A 19272-nucleotide genomic window follows, 5' to 3' on the forward strand; every position below is an offset into this window, starting at 1 on the left:
GTGCCATCAGAGTTTGAATATGAATTTCTAATACTGAAGTTTTTCTGCATCAAAATTAGACGTTGAATTTTAAAAACCATCACATTTCTAGCACCGGGTTTTTTTTCGCCTCACTTTTTTTTTCAATGTTAAAATAAATTCAGTGTTAAAAAAATCAATCTCTAAAATATTCAGTTTTTCAAAATTCGACATGTAAAAAAAATTCAACTTAAAAAAAAATTCAGTGTGAAAAATTCAACATCAAAAAAATTCAGTATAAAAAATTCAACATCAAAAAATTCAGTGTAAAAAGAACCAGACTCAACATCCGGGTAACCATGGAGAAGCAATCGATCCCTGTCTCAATTCATCCAACAGCAGCCAATCAAGTTACGCACCATTGGTCATGTGACACCAACACAGGTAGGACAGATCAGCCATGTCTACCAACGCGGGAGATGGTGCTTCGGTGAGTGAGTTTACTTTATTTGCCATTTGTGTTCGTAAAATTGAGTAATAGATATTACTCGACACGTTGCACATTAACCGGATTTATTGAATAATATCTACACTTAACTTTTAATGAGGTGGCGCCGCATTCGTGAAAACTGCGTTAGTAACCAGTTAACGGTATGTGAGCATGGTTTACTCTTGGTTGAGGCAGCGAGTATGACGACTGACAGTGCATTACACCGTGACAGTGTTAACCTGTGACAGCATATCGTGGTTGCTGTAAATCAGTGATGGCAGCTGTTGACAAACAGCTTCAAGCAACAAATGTTGCGAGGCGTAATGCTGGAGGTTTGGCGTCACCGTTGACCTTTTTAACTTTGGTGTTTGCTTGTAATGTATGAAACAAACCAGTCTATAACCACCACTCCTCCTATTAAGTTGGCCTACTCTTACTGCTTTACCTGTATATGGCCAAGCCTGCTCACCAGGTATCCGGAGCTGCGATCACCAGGGCTTCCTGCAGTGGCCCAGATTCGAGTTCGTTCTCACTTAACGGGACAAATTTGTTATAGGTTTTTATTTGTAATTTATGTTTGTACCGTTGAGAGTTGAAGAGAGATTATAGGCACAGTCAAGCATGTTGAATAAGCCTATATCTGAATTTGTTTTCTTTGCCTGTAGAGAAAGATTATTTTGTTGTATAACTTGTATAACATTTTTGTATAATCCATACAGGAGGCATACATTAAGTGTCCTCTTTTTTGGAAATCAAAATATGGTCACCCTAATTAATGTCCAGTAACATTAGCTGTTAAAACATAATCTTTGTGCTGCTGGTTTGTAATACCCTTCTTACTATTTCTGTGTCGTTTGTGATGACAGGGCAGTCATGGTGATAACATTTTGCAATCAGCCCGCCGCTTAGTTCAATTACTCAGTTCGTCTGGTCAAGGTGCAGCCAGTGGTGGCGTCACAAATCAACATAACAGGTTTAGTATTAAACTTTAATTCATGTACATATGGCTTATTTAATTTATACATTGTAGATGTATTGATGATTAATACATGTTCTTGGATACAATCCTGCAGAGAACAGAGACAGACAGAATCACTTCAAACAGAAATGACCAGGTGAAGAGAACTTTGTTTATTTTAAATGAAGCCCTATGTATACACATCTTACACGCTGTTGATTTGTACAGGCAAAATCAAAGTAATGATAGTATTGTGTTGAATGCTCTGTTTCCTACCAATATTGCAGACCTTTAAGTCTAAGTTAGTAAACCCTGGAAGAAAGCATCTGATGTTTTGTGTCCATCTATATTATATCTATCTCTTTATCTGTTTCATTCATTCAAGGCTAATGTTACATTTGTTTATGAAATGAAGAAAATAAATATTGATAAATATTGATAATAATAAAGGTGCTCTTCTAATTTCTCTAAAATCTCTTTTTTCTATAGGTCCTTTCCAGGTATTTTCACCAGGGGCAGAGGGAAGAGGCGCTTTCCCACAGCAAGTCCTGTTCCTGCCAAGAGATCTAAACCATTGGATGTGGTTTTCTATTTGTTGCCAAAGCAATGTGAAAAAACCCCAAAAGAGCAGGAACAATTAGTCCATATGCGTGCAGGACTGGGCCGTAGGACTGCTCGTTTAGATGAAAGCACAACACATGAAGAGGTGATAACATGCAATTAGTTATTTGGGCTAGTTGTTATGTATATTGTATTCAGGCTGTGAAGTTACAATGGTTTGCTAGTTTGTAACGCAGTGTCATTTATGCTATGTCTGATTTGAATGATGAGTTTTGACACTCTTTTTGGAGAACATGACACTTATATCCATTTTTTCCTTACAGTTATGTGATGCCCTCAAAGTTTTATTCCCAAAATTGGGAACAGTTACTGGTGGATGGCTGCTATGCAGATCTTCAGGTGGGCCAACATAAGTTTGTGTGTTTGTGTTATTTGTCAAAGCTTCACATTATGCAGTGCCCTAAATAAAACCTTCCTCAAAGTCATCTCTGTACATTTATTATTAAGCCTATCTGTTAGATTTTAGTTTTATTTTATTAGGGCATGCCCACCTGCAAATCAGCCACTGCAAAGTAATACTTGTATTGTAAAAGTGAATTAAAAAAATGTTGACTTGTTTTGCTTTAGGTGACTTCTTTAGCTTGGTCTGTTGTCAGACAAGAAGTCTAGTTGCTTTGGCTTAACCTCTAGATATAATTTATATCTAATAAATGTTGAAAGTTTACAATCTAATTTTCCTCATCTTTTCTCTAGTGGATGGGGTAGCCGACTGTCTCTTGTGGCTCCCGATGATACTGGCTATACAGGCATGATGTTGAAGTCTGGAACTCGTGGGGCTAAAAATCTACTCATAGCCCCAATTCAAGAAGAACTGAGTACAAATCCCCTACCACTAACTGATGAAGCATTCAACAACATGCCAAAAGCCGCATGCCAGAAGTGTGAAGTTGCTGTTCCCCTTCCGCTCCTGATAGAACACATCAAGACTTGTAATGTCATAGATGTTGACAGTGAAGATAACCTGGCTAATGTGGATATCAGTCTGCCTGAAGAGAGAAAATGTAAGTATAATATAATATTCTGCTTGTAGAGTATATTGTATAGTATTTAATAACTAAAGTATAACATAACACTGTCCTTACCTGTAACCTCTCAACAGCAGATATGCAGGAATGTCCTGTCTGCACAAATATGTTTCCTACTGATTTCATCGAGGTACATGCTTCCTCATGTGTTGAAAGGTATCCATTCACTTTTTATTGTAAATGTTTTTTTCTCTAATCAGCAATGGTCTTTGTTTTACATACTGTGCAGTTGTAACACAAATAATTGTATGAGGGTAGGGCAGGAAAAGAGGTGATGCATGAAAGCACTGTAATTGAGGAAGAGCAAGCAGCAATGCCTGGACCATCCAGAAGTTCTGCAGCTGTTGAAGATGGTACGTGCTGTTCAGGCTTAGCAGTGGCATAGGGAAGGATACACTGTTTGAATGTTAAATAATTTTTTGCTATCTTTACAGTCAAGCATAGATAATGAAACAACCACATTTCTATTTTGTATTCACATTAGGCTGGTTAACTGTCAGTGACCCCACCAAGGCCATATCTCAGTGTGCTGAAAGTTTTCGACGTATTCATGAAGCAAAGAGTCCCTTACTTCTCAGCATGGACATAAGAGAAAGCCCTGCTGAGCAGGACATGGCACTTGTCTCCTTCTATAAGCGACCTAATGTGGAGTGGGGACGACCCCTGAATTGCAGACTTGAAGGTAGCTCCAGTTACAAGTTGCAGTTGTCCAGAACTAACTTAGGTATTTACTTTATTCTGTCAAACTTTACATTGTGTTACAGGAGATACTGCTATTGGACATGGTGTAACTAGGTTCTTTTTCTCCACATGCATGGAGAAGCTGAGGCCAGGCTTTGCATCAATTTTGGTATGTATGTAATAGAATACTTCCAAATGCAAACTGTATTACCATATGTTTTACTATTCTGTCCAGAAAGGTTTATGGTATTTTGATAGGTTTGCTTTATCCTGAATGTTCAAAGGGTTCTTCTAAATGTAAAATGCCTGTATTGATGATATCTAGGGTTCACAGTCCATCTCAAAACTGAAATGAATTTTCAGTATTCACTATTCACTCTCACATTGATCTTTGTACTCTGGAAAGAGGCCTATTACTTTTCTTTGTTATTCTTAATTCATATTTTTGATATCTTGACAGCAAATTCAAGTTATACACGGCTTTTTGAAGGAGAGCCTGGCCATTTAGTTCCCTCAGCCTCTCACTTTCTCGTGGAAAGTGACATGTTCATGGTGGCGGGTAGAATGATAGGTCACTCCTTTCTTCATGGAGGACCATGCCTGCAGGGACTCAGCCCTGCTGTTAATCATGTCTTGCTTGGTGGCAGTCCCGAAACTGCAACAGTGACACTTGAGGACTGTCCGGATCTGGACATTAGAGAAACATCAGGCTTGTATGTTTGATTACAAAAGGTTTTTCTTTCAGTAATATGTTATGTACAATGCGGCACCCTTTTATTGTATCCATTGTCCTTTATGAATGACATTTATGTGGCTTATTGTCTTGAAGCTTGAGGGGGGATCCACACTGTCAGATAAGGATAAACAAAGTGTCCAGGACTTGGCCTATGCGTGGGACCTCCCTTCCCTAACTGACAACAACAGGAGGTGGCTTTTTGAAAAGCTATTGATACACGCAGTGAGTCAAAGATTGAGAAATGTGTCTAAAAAAAAAGTTACTATTCATGTTTTTTATTATTATTATTTTTTTATCTTGTGGGTTATGTTTTGGTTATAAATGCACATTGATAAGGTTTTATAAAAAATGGTCAGACAAAATTAAAATGCTGCACTTTTCCTGATTAATATGATTCCAAAGTTTAGTGGGTGGTCTGTAAGTCTGCAGGACAGCAGTGGAATGCAGCATAATAATTGTATTAAAGTGGAATTCTTATTTTAATATTTTACTCTTCAAGCTTGCTTTTAGATAAAGGAATTTTATGGGTTCTATTCTCTCTGTCTCATTACTACTAACAGGTAATAGGACGTGTCACGAGGCAAATTAAGCAGCTGAGGCGAGGTATTAAAGAAACCCCTATGTGGACACTGGTGACCCAAAGACCTGACACAGTGGCCTTGCTTTTTCCTAAAGACACGGCGGGGAATGTCAGCGCTGAGGTTAATTTGAATTACTCTGGTCTTGTAGCGTTGCATTCATAGTAAATATTATGGTTCATACCTGGTCGGCATCTATTACTGTCTGCAATAGAATCAAAAATGATCAGTCTTTCTCATGCTATTTTTTCAATGCAGGTACTTCTTCAGCGCATCACATGGCCTCGTGAGGATGACAACGATGATGAGGACTGTTCAGTTGAAACCAAATGCCGCATGTCAGGGTATCTACGACAGTTCATAGCTAATGGTAGGTTTACTTGTCTCAAGGGTTTGACTAATCTTCTATTCAATGTAAACTGTTAGTGCCATAGTTGGCTATTTATCCTGATGACTAATCATCATCCATTTGAATCTACTCCATAGCAACACCAACTGAATTGACCAACCTGGTCAAATTCTGGACCGGATGGGAGGTCCTACAACTGAGCCTCTCTCTGGAAGTCGTCGAGGGAAGATACCTAACAGCCTCCACCTGCTTTGAGACCTTGCGCATCCCAGGGCATTACAAGGACTACATGTCTTTTAAACATGACATCCTGGCATGTATTTGCACTTGCCATACAGGATTTGGTCTTGTCTGAGTGACATCTGGGCCTGTATTTACACTTGCCAGACAAGAATGTTCAAGTAAAATGTAGATGTTTTTATGCTTGTTAGCTGTCAAGTGTTCAGATTCATCTGACAGTATGGAATTGTTGTATTTTGTAGAACTGAAACCCACAGGTTTCACACCATGCCTTACTCTGGTTTGACACATCTGATGTTGAAAATAGTTTTTAAGAGGTGGATTTACACTCATTCCATTTTCACAGTGCTACATAGTTGAAATGTATTACGATCGTTTAGTAAAATGTTGATGTTTTTCTTATTAGCAGTCAAGTGTTCAGATTCATCTGACAGTATGGAGTTATTGTATTTGTAGAACTGAAACCCACATATTTCAGACCATGTACTGGGAGACACAGTTGAAATTTCTTTGTATTTCAAAACATCTCAAGCTCAGTGTTCATAGAAAAATGTGGCATGTTACGTTACATGCAGGTAACGTACAAATGATTGGCAGCTTAATGTATTCCTTGTAACAATCTGCAGGAGTTTAAAGTGCACTGATGGAACTGAAAGGAACGAAAGTCTGCAAAAACATTAAAACCTCAACACATAACTCAAAACTTAAGTCTATCTGATCAGTTCTTTTCAGAGATCAAGAAATTGCTCGCAAAACTGAACAGCGGCAATGTAAATCTCACTGCCATTGGACTGGGATGCAGCTCTTGGCTGAATTGCAGCTCTTAAAGCTGTCAGTTGTCCATCGGTCAGTGGGCATGCTGTGTGTGGAACGACGACGCTGAAGTGGACATCACAAAGAAGTCCACTGTTTTCCCACTCAATGTCAGGAATATCAATGCCCTACAAATAGAGAGCATTTTAAATTGTATGCAGTAACAGGCACACTTTAAAATACTATGTGTTCTTAGCTTCAAATTCAACAGCTTAAACATGAAAACCAAATGATTCATTCAAATCACATATTTGTACGTGCCTCTGCGTTATCTGGTCCTTGAACTGGGTAATGTCTGCGACCCAGCTCCCACAGCTGGTTGGGGGTCATGTTGCTCTCTGTTCTGAGCGGATGGTTGTCCCAATTCCGGAATGTATCCAAGTCATCCTGCAGGCGTGGGAGGAAAACAAAGTGGCAGCAGAAGAGGTGTGTTTGATTGCCGATGGTGAGGAAGCCCTCTTCTTCAAGGTAGTGCAGGACATCATAATAGATGCAATGAACAGCTGTCCACAGGTCTCTCCACAGCCGCTCAATCCTTCATTTTAATTTAAAAAAAATAATATTTACTAATGTCTTTATTTTTCAAATCCAAAATTAGTGCACAACAATTCAAATGTAAATACCCAACCTATTTAATAGCTAAAACTCTGCCTTTGAATTTCTTCTCTATTTTGTATTTATGCATAACCCACTATATTTGGAATTAGATCTTGTTTCATACATACTGCATGTTATTACACCTTATGCAAATGTGACAAATAATAGTACATCATGGTCCTCTTACTAGCAGCTGTATGCGCACATAGTACCATTACATGGTATCAGTGAGGGGGCAACTTCCAATTAGCAGTATCTATTCTATTGAACAAACCGTTGGTTGTGAACACTCTTGCCAGATATAAAGCTGCTCCTTCCAGTGCCACGGACTGTAAACATGAAGCGTGCAACGTCAACGTTTTCCACGCCTTGATCTCCACGTACCCTAAAGGAGACACAAAACCCTTTCAAAGATCATATGAAAAGTTGGTTACAGTTAATTGCTAGTTAATACAAATGTGCATTGAGAGTGGTTGAAGCATCTGAGAGTAAAATTCTGAAGATAAAATGTAAAACATTTTTAATCATTCCATTTCTCCATTCCCAATCTCTCTAACTAAAAGGTAGGAAACAGGGCTAATACATATAGGCTTTAAGTAGCCACATAAGTGTAATGAACAATGCATATCTTTGACCTGGAATTTTTCCCACCATACAACTCATCTCCCAGACATAGTTATACTGTCGCTACTGTTATAGTGTAAAATCTCCTAGTTTATAGTATTCATTCACCTGAGAGGAACACCAAATTTGTCGACAGATTCCTGGAAGAATGCCAGGGTGGTTGAGGCCATGTTGTTTGAGGCTGCACCAAGATACATTATCTGCAGCACAAACACAATTACATGTCTATTAGGCACTAGAAATAGAAATATGTGTACTTTGTCCAAACAATTGTGCTAACCTTGCGAGAAAACCCATCAATGCCTCCAAAGACAACAATGTTGTAGCTGAAAGATTGAAAAAAAAAATTGTCAACTGAACATCCTGCAAGTAAAACAAAAAGAAGTTCAACACACAGTTGCTGAATGTAATTCAAGAGGTTAGCTGTTACGGTGCATATACAGTAACAGAAGCAGTATAAAAATATGTGGACACTGATAACTTAATACTTTAAAAACACACTTTAAACTAATACATTTTGTCAAAAAGATTGCTTAATATGAATTTACCGAATCAATTTATGGTTGGTATCAATGTGCATCAAAGACTGGGGTCCTGGTACTGAGTAGGTCCGTCTAGCTACACACCCTACATGGAGCATTCGATTTATGACACCAATTGTGTCAACACGGTGCATGGATGCTCTGACACGGTTATACTGCACCCTCAGTCCTCTGGCTTGCAGGAGGGTCTTCATCATGCGATATCCAGAGTTAGGCTGCCTAGATTTAATCTCTCTCACACACTCATCTAACTCTTCATCTGTCATAGGGCTGTAGAGTGCCTTTACTGAGAGATCAGACTCAGCCATGCGTCGGTATACTGTACGTCTGGACACCCCCAAGAGTTTAGCTATACACGGAACAGACAAATTAAGTTCCAGAAGTTTGCTAAGGTAGTCTGAGGATATGGTCATCCGCTGTCGCCCAGCTGGTCCTTGCTCAAACTGCACAACTGCAATGTGTTGCTTCCTTTTGTGTTTTTCCAAGTTGATGAGACTGTGTAGCTTCTAAAATAGCTGGACAAACAGTTACTTGACTGGACACAGCATTTAAAAACACAAGTTCTTGTGTGCAAGTGAACTCTAAGAAGTCCAGGTCCAGAGGCATGCATCCCAGAATATGTTCTAATCGAGAGCGAAGTCTTTCTAAAAGATGATTAAGCAGTTGTTCCTGGGAGAGAAAACAAACACAATAGAAAATTAACAATAGAAAAGCAAATCCATGACTGTAACACCTGATGTTTGCAAAGTGCAATTTTGTAATAACAACTGCTTAATCAGATACTTTATAAGTTCAAAAACCGATGCCTGCATGATTGCACAATAACTCCTGTTATACCATAGCGTGAAAGAGACGATCAGTTATGGAAGGAGAGACCCTGCTGCCACCATCCGATCCTCCCTTGCTCACGTCCTAAGGACAGAGTAAAGTCTCCTGGACATATGTGTATTCTGTTCTTTGAGCTCTTCCTTTCTTCATTTATAGTATGGGAAAATGGGATATTTGTGCAGCTTCTGGTGAGCAGGCTGGGCCATATACAGGTAAAGCAGTAAGAGTAGGCCAGCTTAATAGGAGGCGTGGTGGTTATAGACTGGTTTGTTTCATACATTACAAGAAACATTTGTTGCTTGTAGCTGTTTGTCAACAGCTGCCATCACTGATTTACAGCAACCACGATATGCTGTCACAGGTTAACACTGTCACGGTGTAATGCACTGTCAGTCGTCATACTCGCTGCCTCAACCAAGAGTAAACCATGCTCACATACCGTTAACTGGTTACTAACGCAGTTTTCACGAATGCGGCGCCACCTCATTAAAAGTTAAGTGTAGATGTTCTGGACCCTATTCTTTTTTAAGCTGTGGCTTTTATTTTATCGAGTCGCATTTATTTGTTAGTACTTCCGGTCAAACCGGAAGTGGCTATTCAGGAAGTGATTCCAATGCCTACTTAGCTACCGTAACGCTAAAAATCATATCTTCCACCATCCTCGTCTTGCTAGCTGTATAATCGCAATGTTTGTAAGTACTGCAGCTTGTTAGGTCCTTAGCTACGCATCAACAGCATTGTTTTGGTTATTGGATGGTCGATTTGTACCACTTTATACGGCACTAGCTATGTTTTCCCTATCTGTTTATTGTCTGTGGAGTGATACAGCAAAGCTCCAACCTTTGTGCACTTAGTTATTGCAATATGTTATATTGTGTATTTGTATTTTTAGTGCATCCAGTTTCGTAACTGATATATATATTTACATTTGTGTTTCAGTTTCACTCTTTGAATTTGAGTAAACATTCATAATCGGCACCCTGCTTCATGGAGTTATTCATTGACAATTAGTTTAGCTGAACTGGATAGTGGGATTGCTGCTCAGATCCACCCAGACCAGTACAGTGAAAAAACAGCATAACATCAAGCTGTAAGAAAGGAACGGCTGGAAAAAAGACATACAGGCCCCGAGCAAGCCTCCACGACACCCTCCCCTGACGTCTTAACCTCAGTGAACACACACATCTCGCCTCATCATGGCAGAAGGGGGCTATGCATACACCACAGTGCCTGAAGAACGTTTCCAAGAAGAGGACCACAAGTCAATACGGTCTCGTTCCTCAAAAGCATCACGCAGTTCTTCATCAACCCAGACCGCCATCAAAGCCCGAGCCAAGGCAGAAGCAGGACGCTCCAAGTTTGCCTACGCTCAGAGGGAAATAGAACTCAAAGTAGAGAAGGCCCGCCTCGAACTAGAGAAGGTCCGCCTGGACGCCACCCTAGAGGCTCTACAAGCAGAAAAGGAAATGGATGCTGCACTGGTAGAAGCAGAAATACTGGAGTCAGGTTTGATAGACTCAGACCATCAGTCACACCGCAGTAGAGGTCCTAACTCTCTCTCACCCCAGACACGACTCCAGCGTACAGAACACTATGTACAGGACCAACTCAGCCTGAAGTCTAACTCACACAATCCACATGCCTCATCTTATCAGGGGTTACCACTAGTTACGAGCGACATAAAGCAGCCTATTACACCCATGCTTTACTCACCCCTGCCTATGAAAACAGAGGCGCTCTGGCAGAACGATCGAGGGATGGATGGAAGAGGTCGACAGCGACCCCTTGACGATCGCCATGGCAACCAGGGCAGAACGGTCAACCAAAGCAACCCTGACACCTCCATCACCAACGACCTTGCCAGGTATCTCGCACGGAGCCAGTTGGTGACCTCAGGGCTAACCAATTTCGATGACAAACCAGAGAATTTCTGGGGATGGAAGTCCACCTTTTACGGCGCCACCACAGGTCTGGGCCTGTCTGCAGGAGAAGAGCTTGATCTCCTCATCAAATGGCTTGGCAAGGAGTCCTCAGAACAGGCAAGAAGGCTCAAAGCAGTCAACATCAGGCACCCCCAGGTCGGATTGATGATGGCTTGGCAGAGGCTGGAAGAGTACTATGGCTCACCAGAGGCAATTGAAAGGGCTCTGTTTGATAAACTGGAAGACTTTCCGAAGGTGACGTACAAAGACCCTCACAAGCTCCGCGACCTGGGCGATCTGCTCCTAGAACTCGAAGCTGCGAAGATGGACGGCTACTTACCTGGCCTGTCTTACCTAGACACCTCCAGAGGAGTGGCTCCCATCGTCGACAAGCTTCCATTCAATCTCCAGGATAAATGGGCTTCATTTGGGTCCAAATACAAGGAAAAGAACAATGTGGCTTTCCCCCCCTTTACTGTGTTTGCTGACTTCATCCGCAGGGAAGCCAGAGTTAAAACAGATCCCAGCTTCAACCTCCCACCTTCCCGCACAGCAACCGAAAAGAAAGAGAGGTTAGACAGACATACGAAGACAGCCATATCAGTACACAAGACGCAAGTGTCCCCCACAGAGAAACCTGTAAACATCGACCCTGGGAACCACTGCCCCATCCATGACAAAGCCCACCCACTGAGGAAATGTAGAGGCTTCAGGGAGAAGACCCTAGAAGAGCGCAAGCAGTTCCTAAAAGACAATCACATATGTTTCCAGTGCTGCTCCTCCACAGCCCACCTAGCTAGGGACTGCGTCACAGAGGTAGACTGCAAGGAATGCGGCAGCAACCGCCACACCTCAGCACTCCACCCAGGACTAGCTCCCTGGAAGTCCAAGTCGTCTCCCCCCGCTTCAGAGAACGGGGAGGAGGGAGAACAAGCGGACAACCAGGAAGTCACCACCAAGTGCACGGAAGTATGCGGAGATGGAATGAGTCTCAGGGCATGTTCCAAGATCTGCCTCGTCAATGTCTTCCCCGAAGGACGAAGGGAGGAGTCTAGAAGGATGTACGCTATCTTGGACGAGCAAAGCAACCGTTCCTTGGCGACGTCGGAGTTCTTCAGCATCTTCAACGTGGCGTGTAGTCCATCGCCATACACACTCAGGACATGTTCAGGACTCAAGGAGACAGCTGGGAGAAAGGCCCGTGGTTATGTTGTGGAGTCAGCCAACGAGAAGGTCAGTTTCCCTCTCCCCACACTCCTCGAATGCAACCAAATCCCAAACAACCGTTCGGAGATCCCAACCCCCAATGCTGCTCGACACCACGGACACCTGAGACGGATCGCAGATGAGATCCCACCTCTGGTTCCAGATGCACACATACTCCTGTTGCTCGGTAGAGACATTCTGAGAGTACACAAAGTAAGAAGCCAAATAAACGGTCCACATGACGCCCCATTCGCCCAAAAGCTGGACCTTGGATGGGTCGTTGTCGGCGACGTGTGCCTCAGGGGAGCGCACAAGCCGCCCCATGTCGGAACATTCAAAACCTCCATTCTGGAAAGTGGACGGCCCAGTTTCCTCAGCCGATGCAACAGCAAAATCCAGGTGAAAGAGACGTTCGCCCACAACTACTCAGCGTTGGACACCACAGACAGCACACAGACACTCGATGGAGAAAACCTGGGTCAGTCAGTCTTCCTTCACACAGCCAATGACAACAAGCGCGCTCCTTCAATGGATGACCTGAGGTTCCTGCAGATCATGGACGACGAGTATCGACAAGACAAGTCCAAAAGTTGGGTTGCACCTCTTCCTTTCCAGTCCCCACGAAAACGACTGCCCAACAACAGGGAGTACGCCAAAAGCCGTCTCAACTCTCTCCGCCGCACTCTAAGCAAGCAGCCACAGATGAAAGCCCACTACCTATAGTTTGTCGGGAAGATGCTTACCAACAAGCATGCAGAGATCGCTCCACCTTTACAGGAAGGCCAAGAGTGTTGGTATCTCCCATCATTTGGAGTATATCACCCAAAGAAGCCAGGACAGATCCGTGTGGTGTTTGACTCCAGCGCACCTTACAAAGGAGTCTCTCTCAACGACGTACTCCTCACAGGCCCTGATCTCAACAATACCCTCTTAGGGGTGCTCATGAGATTCCGGAAGGAACCCGTTGCCATCACTGCCGACATTCAGCACATGTTTCACTGCTTCATAGTGCGTGAAGACCACAGGGACTTCCTCCGCTTCCTGTGGTTCCACAACAACGACCCGGACAGTGACATTGTGGATTACAGAATGTGCGTCCATGTCTTCGGCAACAGCCCATCCCCCGCCGTCGCCATTTACGGCCTGAGGAGAGCAGCCAAGGAAGAAGAAAAGAACTTCGGCAGCGACGCAAGAAGGTTCATCGAACGAGAGTTCTACGTAGACGACGCACTAAAGTCCTTCCCTACCGAAGCAGAGGCCATCAGTGTCCTCAGACGTGCTCGAATGATGCTTGCAGAGTCCAACCTCAGGCTGCATAAAATAGCCTCCAATAGACCTGCTGTGCTAGAAGCATTCCCTCCAGAAGATCGTGCCAAGGATATCAAGGATCTCAACCTCCTCACCGATGACCTCCCTCTACAATGCAGCCTCGGAGTGTCCTGGAACATTGCTTCGGACACTTTCACATTCCAGGCCATGGACGACAACAAACCATTCACCCGTAGAGGAGTGTTGTCTACGGTAAACAGCCTGTATGACCCCCTCGGCTTCTTAGCCCCTGTCACAATACAAGGCAGGCTGCTCCTCAGAGACCTCACCAAGCAAGCCGAGGACTGGGACTCACCCCTCCCCGGAAACAGGGAAGCTGAGTGGACCAGGTGGAGAGACTCATTAAAAGACCTACAGGTGCTCCAGATACCCCGCACCTACACATCTTTCTCTCCCTCTAGTACTCTCCTCAAGGAGCTTTGTGTCTTCGCGGACGCCTCTACTACGGCCATCGCAGCAGTTGCTTATCTGAGAGCCACCACTAAAGAGGGACAGACTGAGGTCGGTTTCGTCTTTGGAAAAGCCAAGCTGGCGCCTCAACCAGACCTCTCTATCCCTAGACTGGAATTGTGCGCAGCAGTGCTTGCAGTCGAGATTGCAGAGTTGATCGTGGAAGAGATGGACCTGGAGGTCGACCGTATCACATACTACTCAGACAGCAAGGTAGTCCTTGGGTACATTCACAATCAAGAAAGGCGGTTCTTCGTCTACGTGAACAACAGAGTTCAACGGATACGACAGACCACATCCCCAGACCAATGGAGGCATGTGCCTACCGACCACAACCCAGCTGACCACGGGTCTAGGTCTATCCCAGCGGCCTTATTAAGCAGCACAACATGGCTCTCCGGACCAGCCTTTCTTCGGAATCCATCTCCCCATCCTCTCCAACCTCCAAGCAGGAGACATCGTCCTGATGAAGGACAATCAAGCCAAGAGAAACCAGTGGCCTATGGCTATTGTCATGGAGACTCTTCCAAGCCAGGACGGGGTCGTGAGGAAAGTGGACATCAGAGTCGTCAAGGAAGGCACCCAGAGAGTCTTCTCCCGTCCCGTGACCGAAGTGGTCCTCCTCCTTTCTCCACAAGACTAGTACTTTTGGTTTTATCTGGGCTCGTTAGAGACCCCAGGGGGGGGAGTGTTCTGGACCCTATTCTTTTTTAAGCTGTGGCTTTTATTTTATCGAGTCGCATTTATTTGTTAGTACTTCCGGTCAAACCGGAAGTGGCTATTCAGGAAGTGATTCCAATGCCTACTTAGCTACCGTAACGCTAAAAATCATATCTTCCACCATCCTCGTCTTGCTAGCTGTATAATCGCAATGTTTGTAAGTACTGCAGCTTGTTAGGTCCTTAGCTACGCATCAACAGCATTGTTTTGGTTATTGGATGGTCGATTTGTACCACTTTATACGGCACTAGCTATGTTTTCCCTATCTGTTTATTGTCTGTGGAGTGATACAGCAAAGCTCCAACCTTTGTGCACTTAGTTATTGCAATATGTTATATTGTGTATTTGTATTTTTAGTGCATCCAGTTTCGTAACTGATATATATATTTACATTTGTGTTTCAGTTTCACTCTTTGAATTTGAGTAAACATTCATAATCGGCACCCTGCTTCATGGAGTTATTCATTGACAATTAGTTTAGCTGAACTGGATAGTGGGATTGCTGCTCAGATCCACCCAGACCAGTACAGTAGATATTATTCAATAAATCCGGTTAATGTGCAACGTGTCGAGTAATATCTATTACTCAATTTTACGAACACAAATGGCAAATAAAGTAAACTCACTCACCGAATCACCATCTCCCGCGTTGGTAGACATGGCTGATCTGTCCTACCTGTGTTGGTGTCACATGACCAATGGTGCGTAACTTGATTGGCTGTCGTTGGCTGAATTGAGACAGGGATCGATTGCTTCTCCCTGGTTACCCGGATGTTGAGTCTGGTTCTTTTTACACTGCATTTTTTGATGTTGAATTTTTTTATACTGAATTTTTTGAGATGTTGAATTTTTTTTACACTGAATTTATTTTAACATTAAAAAAAAAGAGAGGCGAAAAAAAACCCGGTGCTAGAAATTTGATGGTTTTTAAAATTCAACGTCTAATTTTGATGCAGAAAAACTTCTGTATTAGAAATTCATATTCAAACTCTGATGGCACAGAAAAACTTCCATAGAGATTTAAACTGCTCTAGAGAATAAGGGGGAATAAGCCCTCAACTGCCTCAATCTCTTACCTAATACTAGACCAAGCTGGTGTTGCATAGCCAAATAGTCTTCATCATCTTTAGGAATACGATTAGCGTGCTTGTCTACCAGCATGTTTTTTTTTCTGCTCACCTCCAGATTGATTTCAGTTGCATTATACAAGGTGTCGATGGTTCGGGTTTGTGCTTGTTACTGAGATGAATAGTTTAAATAGGTTTGATGCCTGCATTGAATTGAGTGATATTCAAACAACCTTTGCAATCTTGTAAATTGGATCTGGATCCTCTCGTATTCTGTGTGGAAATGAGTGTGTGCAAAATAGAGTGGCGCTTTGTATGCAATCAGCAAACTAGACATTTTATTTAGCAGTAAGAATAATGGCCAACACTTATCACGAAGTAAATGTCAAAGGGCCACACACACCCCCGCCCCCCCCCCCCCCCCCCCCACACACACACACACACACACACACAATTCAAGTCATATTACTTCTGTTTGTCTCCCCGATCTGGTTTCCAGTGATGCAGCTTTTCTGGACAGAACTCCATAGTGCATGCTTGGGAGGCCTGACCTGCTATTGCAGCTGGAGTGCCACATCTGTCATCAAAGCCCAAAATGCCAGCAGATCCTGTGGTGGAAATTCCACAATAAATCACCTTATGTTAAGAAATGATGAAATATACAAGTTTAAACCAAAGTTGTGTTATTTAATGAATAGTTAAAGCATTTGAGAGAATCAATCTATTCCACCTGGGAGGGCAGATGTGTGCAGCCTCTAGTGATTCAGCATCTGACCAAAATCTAAAAGAAAACCAAATTACTTTAAACAGGAGCAGGAAACAACGGAACACAAGACATGTTAATTATAACAGGTAAAGTCCGTATGATCACAGTGGCACCCTTCGGTCTGTCGAATGCTAGAGAACAGAAGGTAGCCAGACTATGTATTTAAGGTGTGGAGAAAAAAAAACCTCTTGGTCACAGCCAGTAAACCAAGGCAAAAACAAAGAACTGAATGACAGTCAAAAGATACATTTCCACGATAGACCCCAATGAAGAAAACATCATCGACTTAAGTGCCTCTTCAAACTGTTTACGCAAACGGGTGGAAGATATTTTCTGAGTGGTATCACAGACTGTTAGAAGAGATTTCTCCTATGAGATATTTGCAGTTTCTGCTGGAAAGAAAGCTCTTCACTTCCTCCATGAGAGAATAGAGAACCCTAGTTACATTCATGACTTGTTGGCAGGCCTTGGGGAGTAGTACTTCAAATATAAAGAAAAGCTGTGTAAAGCCTTTCGTGGCTTCACAGAGGGCTGCACTGCTTGACCTCTGTAGCCCTCTATTCATCTTCTGCTGGAGGAAAGCAGTTCAAGGCTATTGTCATAAAACAGCAGGATCTTGCTCTGAACTGTCGGCAGTCAAGTTATGCAGTGTAAGTCATTAATGCCACTGATGTGCGTGTAGCGTAATGTCTTGAAAATGTCGGGAAGCTATTAGTAATTCTGGTGTTTGGTCTAACTGGTGACCTTTGCTATCCCTATCACCGATATGTTCCCCTCGATGTGTTTGGAGACAGCTGAGGTACAGCATTATTTGGCCATCGAGATCTCCCTGGGTAGCTAAATATCTATCCTGGTGGCAGGGTATATGACTCAGCCCCCTACTGATAACTGAAATCGAAAACCAACATGGCAAATCCCTATTAATTACCTGTCACCTTAAAATATATATTGACCCATCCATTTATTCCAAACAGTTGTTGTGTGCCAGTGCAGGGAACAGGGGACAAGGCTTTATGGAAATGCTGATTTCAAGACAGCTCCAAATCCAGATTGACTTTGCTCCACGCACACCCAATACAATATAATTACATTTTACCGAAACCTACGGAGATGCTGAGAAACATGCATTACTGTAAATGTGTCCAACCGGCTTATCGTTGTCCCTTCTCTGAAATGTAAAACTAAGAGGGAGATAACAATGTATTGATCTCAAGCACCTTGAGGACAAAGAACACAAATGGCAACCCATTACTTTGTTCAATCAACATGCTGACCTTTGGGCTTCATTATACCCTCTCACTGCTTACAAGATCCAAACACACAGTGACTTTCAAATGTATTTAATTTTCGGAGCAAAGTTAACAGGACGTACCACAGTGGAAACACAGAAGGTACAGTGATCAGCATAATGTGCAAAGCTGATTAGTCAATCAACAGAAAATCATTGAGAAATTGCCCCTTGATCGCTTCTCAAATGTGTATTATTGCAAATGTATAAATATAATAGTTATTTCTACCTTTAAACAGGCACTGCAAGGCTTTATAGTTTCTAAGAGTCCAGCGTCTGCCAAGATGGAGATACAGTTGCTTCCCTATATCCACCAATTGGGGGAAAAAAAACAATTTAATTATGTTCCGAAAGTACAATTTAGAGGCATTTGTATTTTCATTGTATGCCACTTTGTTCTTCTACTGTTACATTTTAGAGAAAATATTCAGTATTTTATATTATTTTTGATACTTGAACTTAATTATAGAAATAAACAATCTTAGTATTCCTTCCTTTAAACCAAAAGTTTTAAATGTGTATCAGTCTTTTCAGATGTGTGTGTTGCTACTGTTAAGCATGTGTTTGTTTGTGTGGGAATGTCTATGTCCTCAGAAGGCTTTTTGATCTACACCTCCAGAGGGTCAACACATATTGTTTGTGCAAAATATCAAAAGAAGAGCCTTAATGACCTCAAGAGCTGACGCAGATTTATAAGAGGACTTCACAAAGGGCTTGGGTTTTCTTTTAACAGCTTTATCAATAGCAACAACTGATGAGTCATTCACTGCAAGTCTACTTAAAAATAGCAGAGAATGAATGGCTTTTAAATTTCATATTTAACATATAGAACGATTGGTGGAAAAATAAACTGCTGAATAACCATGCATAACATTAAATAATTCATTTTGACACCAAACAAACATAACAGTAACATTTGTGATGTATTGTTTCTTTTTCGATGACCCCAAAGTTGAAAGTAGGAAGGCAAAGATAGAAGTATAAAGACGGATGTTGAGTGTCAAAGACAGTTATCTTTTTGGATAAAATTAACTTTACTAAACTCTACTGTGTTTTGTCCAACTCAGCTGATCTCCTAACAGCTCCAAAGAGCAGACTTTCCTGCATGTGCAGATATACATTTGTGTGAATGAATTATCTGATCTGGCGGTGCCCTATTCTTCTGCAATGGTTTTGTGTTGTAAGTTGTAGATTTAGTCTGGTGAGGGCAGCATTGTCGTTTAGGTTATTATCCATCCTTTAGATATAATTATTGGATCAAGCTTGGTATCATCAGATATAGGACCCAGATCAGCATCAACATCCCTATAATCCACTGTAATTGGATTAATCAAAAAAGACAGTGATTTGAGAATTTCCACATCCATTCGAAAATCTCCTCTGGAGTATTGGGTTTTTAATGAAGCGCCGCGCAAGTCCTTTCAGGAAGACTGGCTGTACATTCATTCACTTCGCAGCTGCATATAATCAGCTCATCATGGGCG

General features: G+C 42.3%; 2 protein-coding genes across 11 annotated transcripts; one reads left to right on the top strand and one right to left on the bottom strand.

The window, feature by feature from the left end:
• Positions 1 to 343: 343 nt before the first annotated feature.
• On the top strand, positions 344 to 6319 carry LOC134861770 (uncharacterized). Of its 8 annotated transcripts, none has more exons than XM_063879265.1 (14): positions 344 to 448; positions 1315 to 1421; positions 1522 to 1563; positions 1896 to 2112; positions 2291 to 2366; positions 2720 to 3028; positions 3127 to 3208; positions 3311 to 3405; positions 3537 to 3734; positions 3817 to 3902; positions 4563 to 4691; positions 5030 to 5170; positions 5306 to 5417; positions 5534 to 6319. In XM_063879265.1, exons 1-14 carry the CDS (start codon positions 419 to 421, stop codon positions 5749 to 5751), a joined length of 1842 nt encoding a protein of 613 aa, XP_063735335.1. In that variant the 5' UTR covers positions 344 to 418; the 3' UTR covers positions 5752 to 6319. The 8 variants fall into 8 exon arrangements, with proteins under 8 accessions (XP_063735335.1, XP_063735427.1, XP_063735602.1 ...); XM_063879357.1 differs by having other exon boundaries at positions 3130 to 3208; XM_063879532.1 differs by lacking the exon at positions 5030 to 5170.
• Positions 5052 to 15320, bottom strand: LOC134862182 (uncharacterized). 3 transcript variants are annotated; one of them, XM_063880054.1, is made up of 6 exons: positions 15298 to 15320; positions 7951 to 7996; positions 7779 to 7870; positions 7321 to 7431; positions 6711 to 6984; positions 5052 to 6577 (listed from the first exon to the last, which is right to left on the bottom strand). In XM_063880054.1, the coding sequence occupies exons 1-6, from the start codon at positions 15306 to 15308 to the stop codon at positions 6365 to 6367; spliced, it is 747 nt and encodes a 248-aa protein (XP_063736124.1). In that variant the 5' UTR covers positions 15309 to 15320; the 3' UTR covers positions 5052 to 6364. The 3 variants fall into 3 exon arrangements, with proteins under 3 accessions (XP_063736124.1, XP_063736042.1, XP_063736215.1); XM_063879972.1 differs by lacking the exon at positions 15298 to 15320 and adding an exon at positions 8219 to 8845; XM_063880145.1 differs by lacking the exon at positions 15298 to 15320 and adding an exon at positions 8219 to 8296 and having other exon boundaries at positions 7951 to 8033.
• Between the last annotated feature and the right edge of the window lie 3952 nt (positions 15321 to 19272).

This window comes from Eleginops maclovinus, chromosome 1 (genome assembly GCF_036324505.1).
Source record: "Eleginops maclovinus isolate JMC-PN-2008 ecotype Puerto Natales chromosome 1, JC_Emac_rtc_rv5, whole genome shotgun sequence".
In the NCBI taxonomy this organism is placed as follows: Eukaryota; Metazoa; Chordata; class Actinopteri; order Perciformes; family Eleginopidae; genus Eleginops; species Eleginops maclovinus.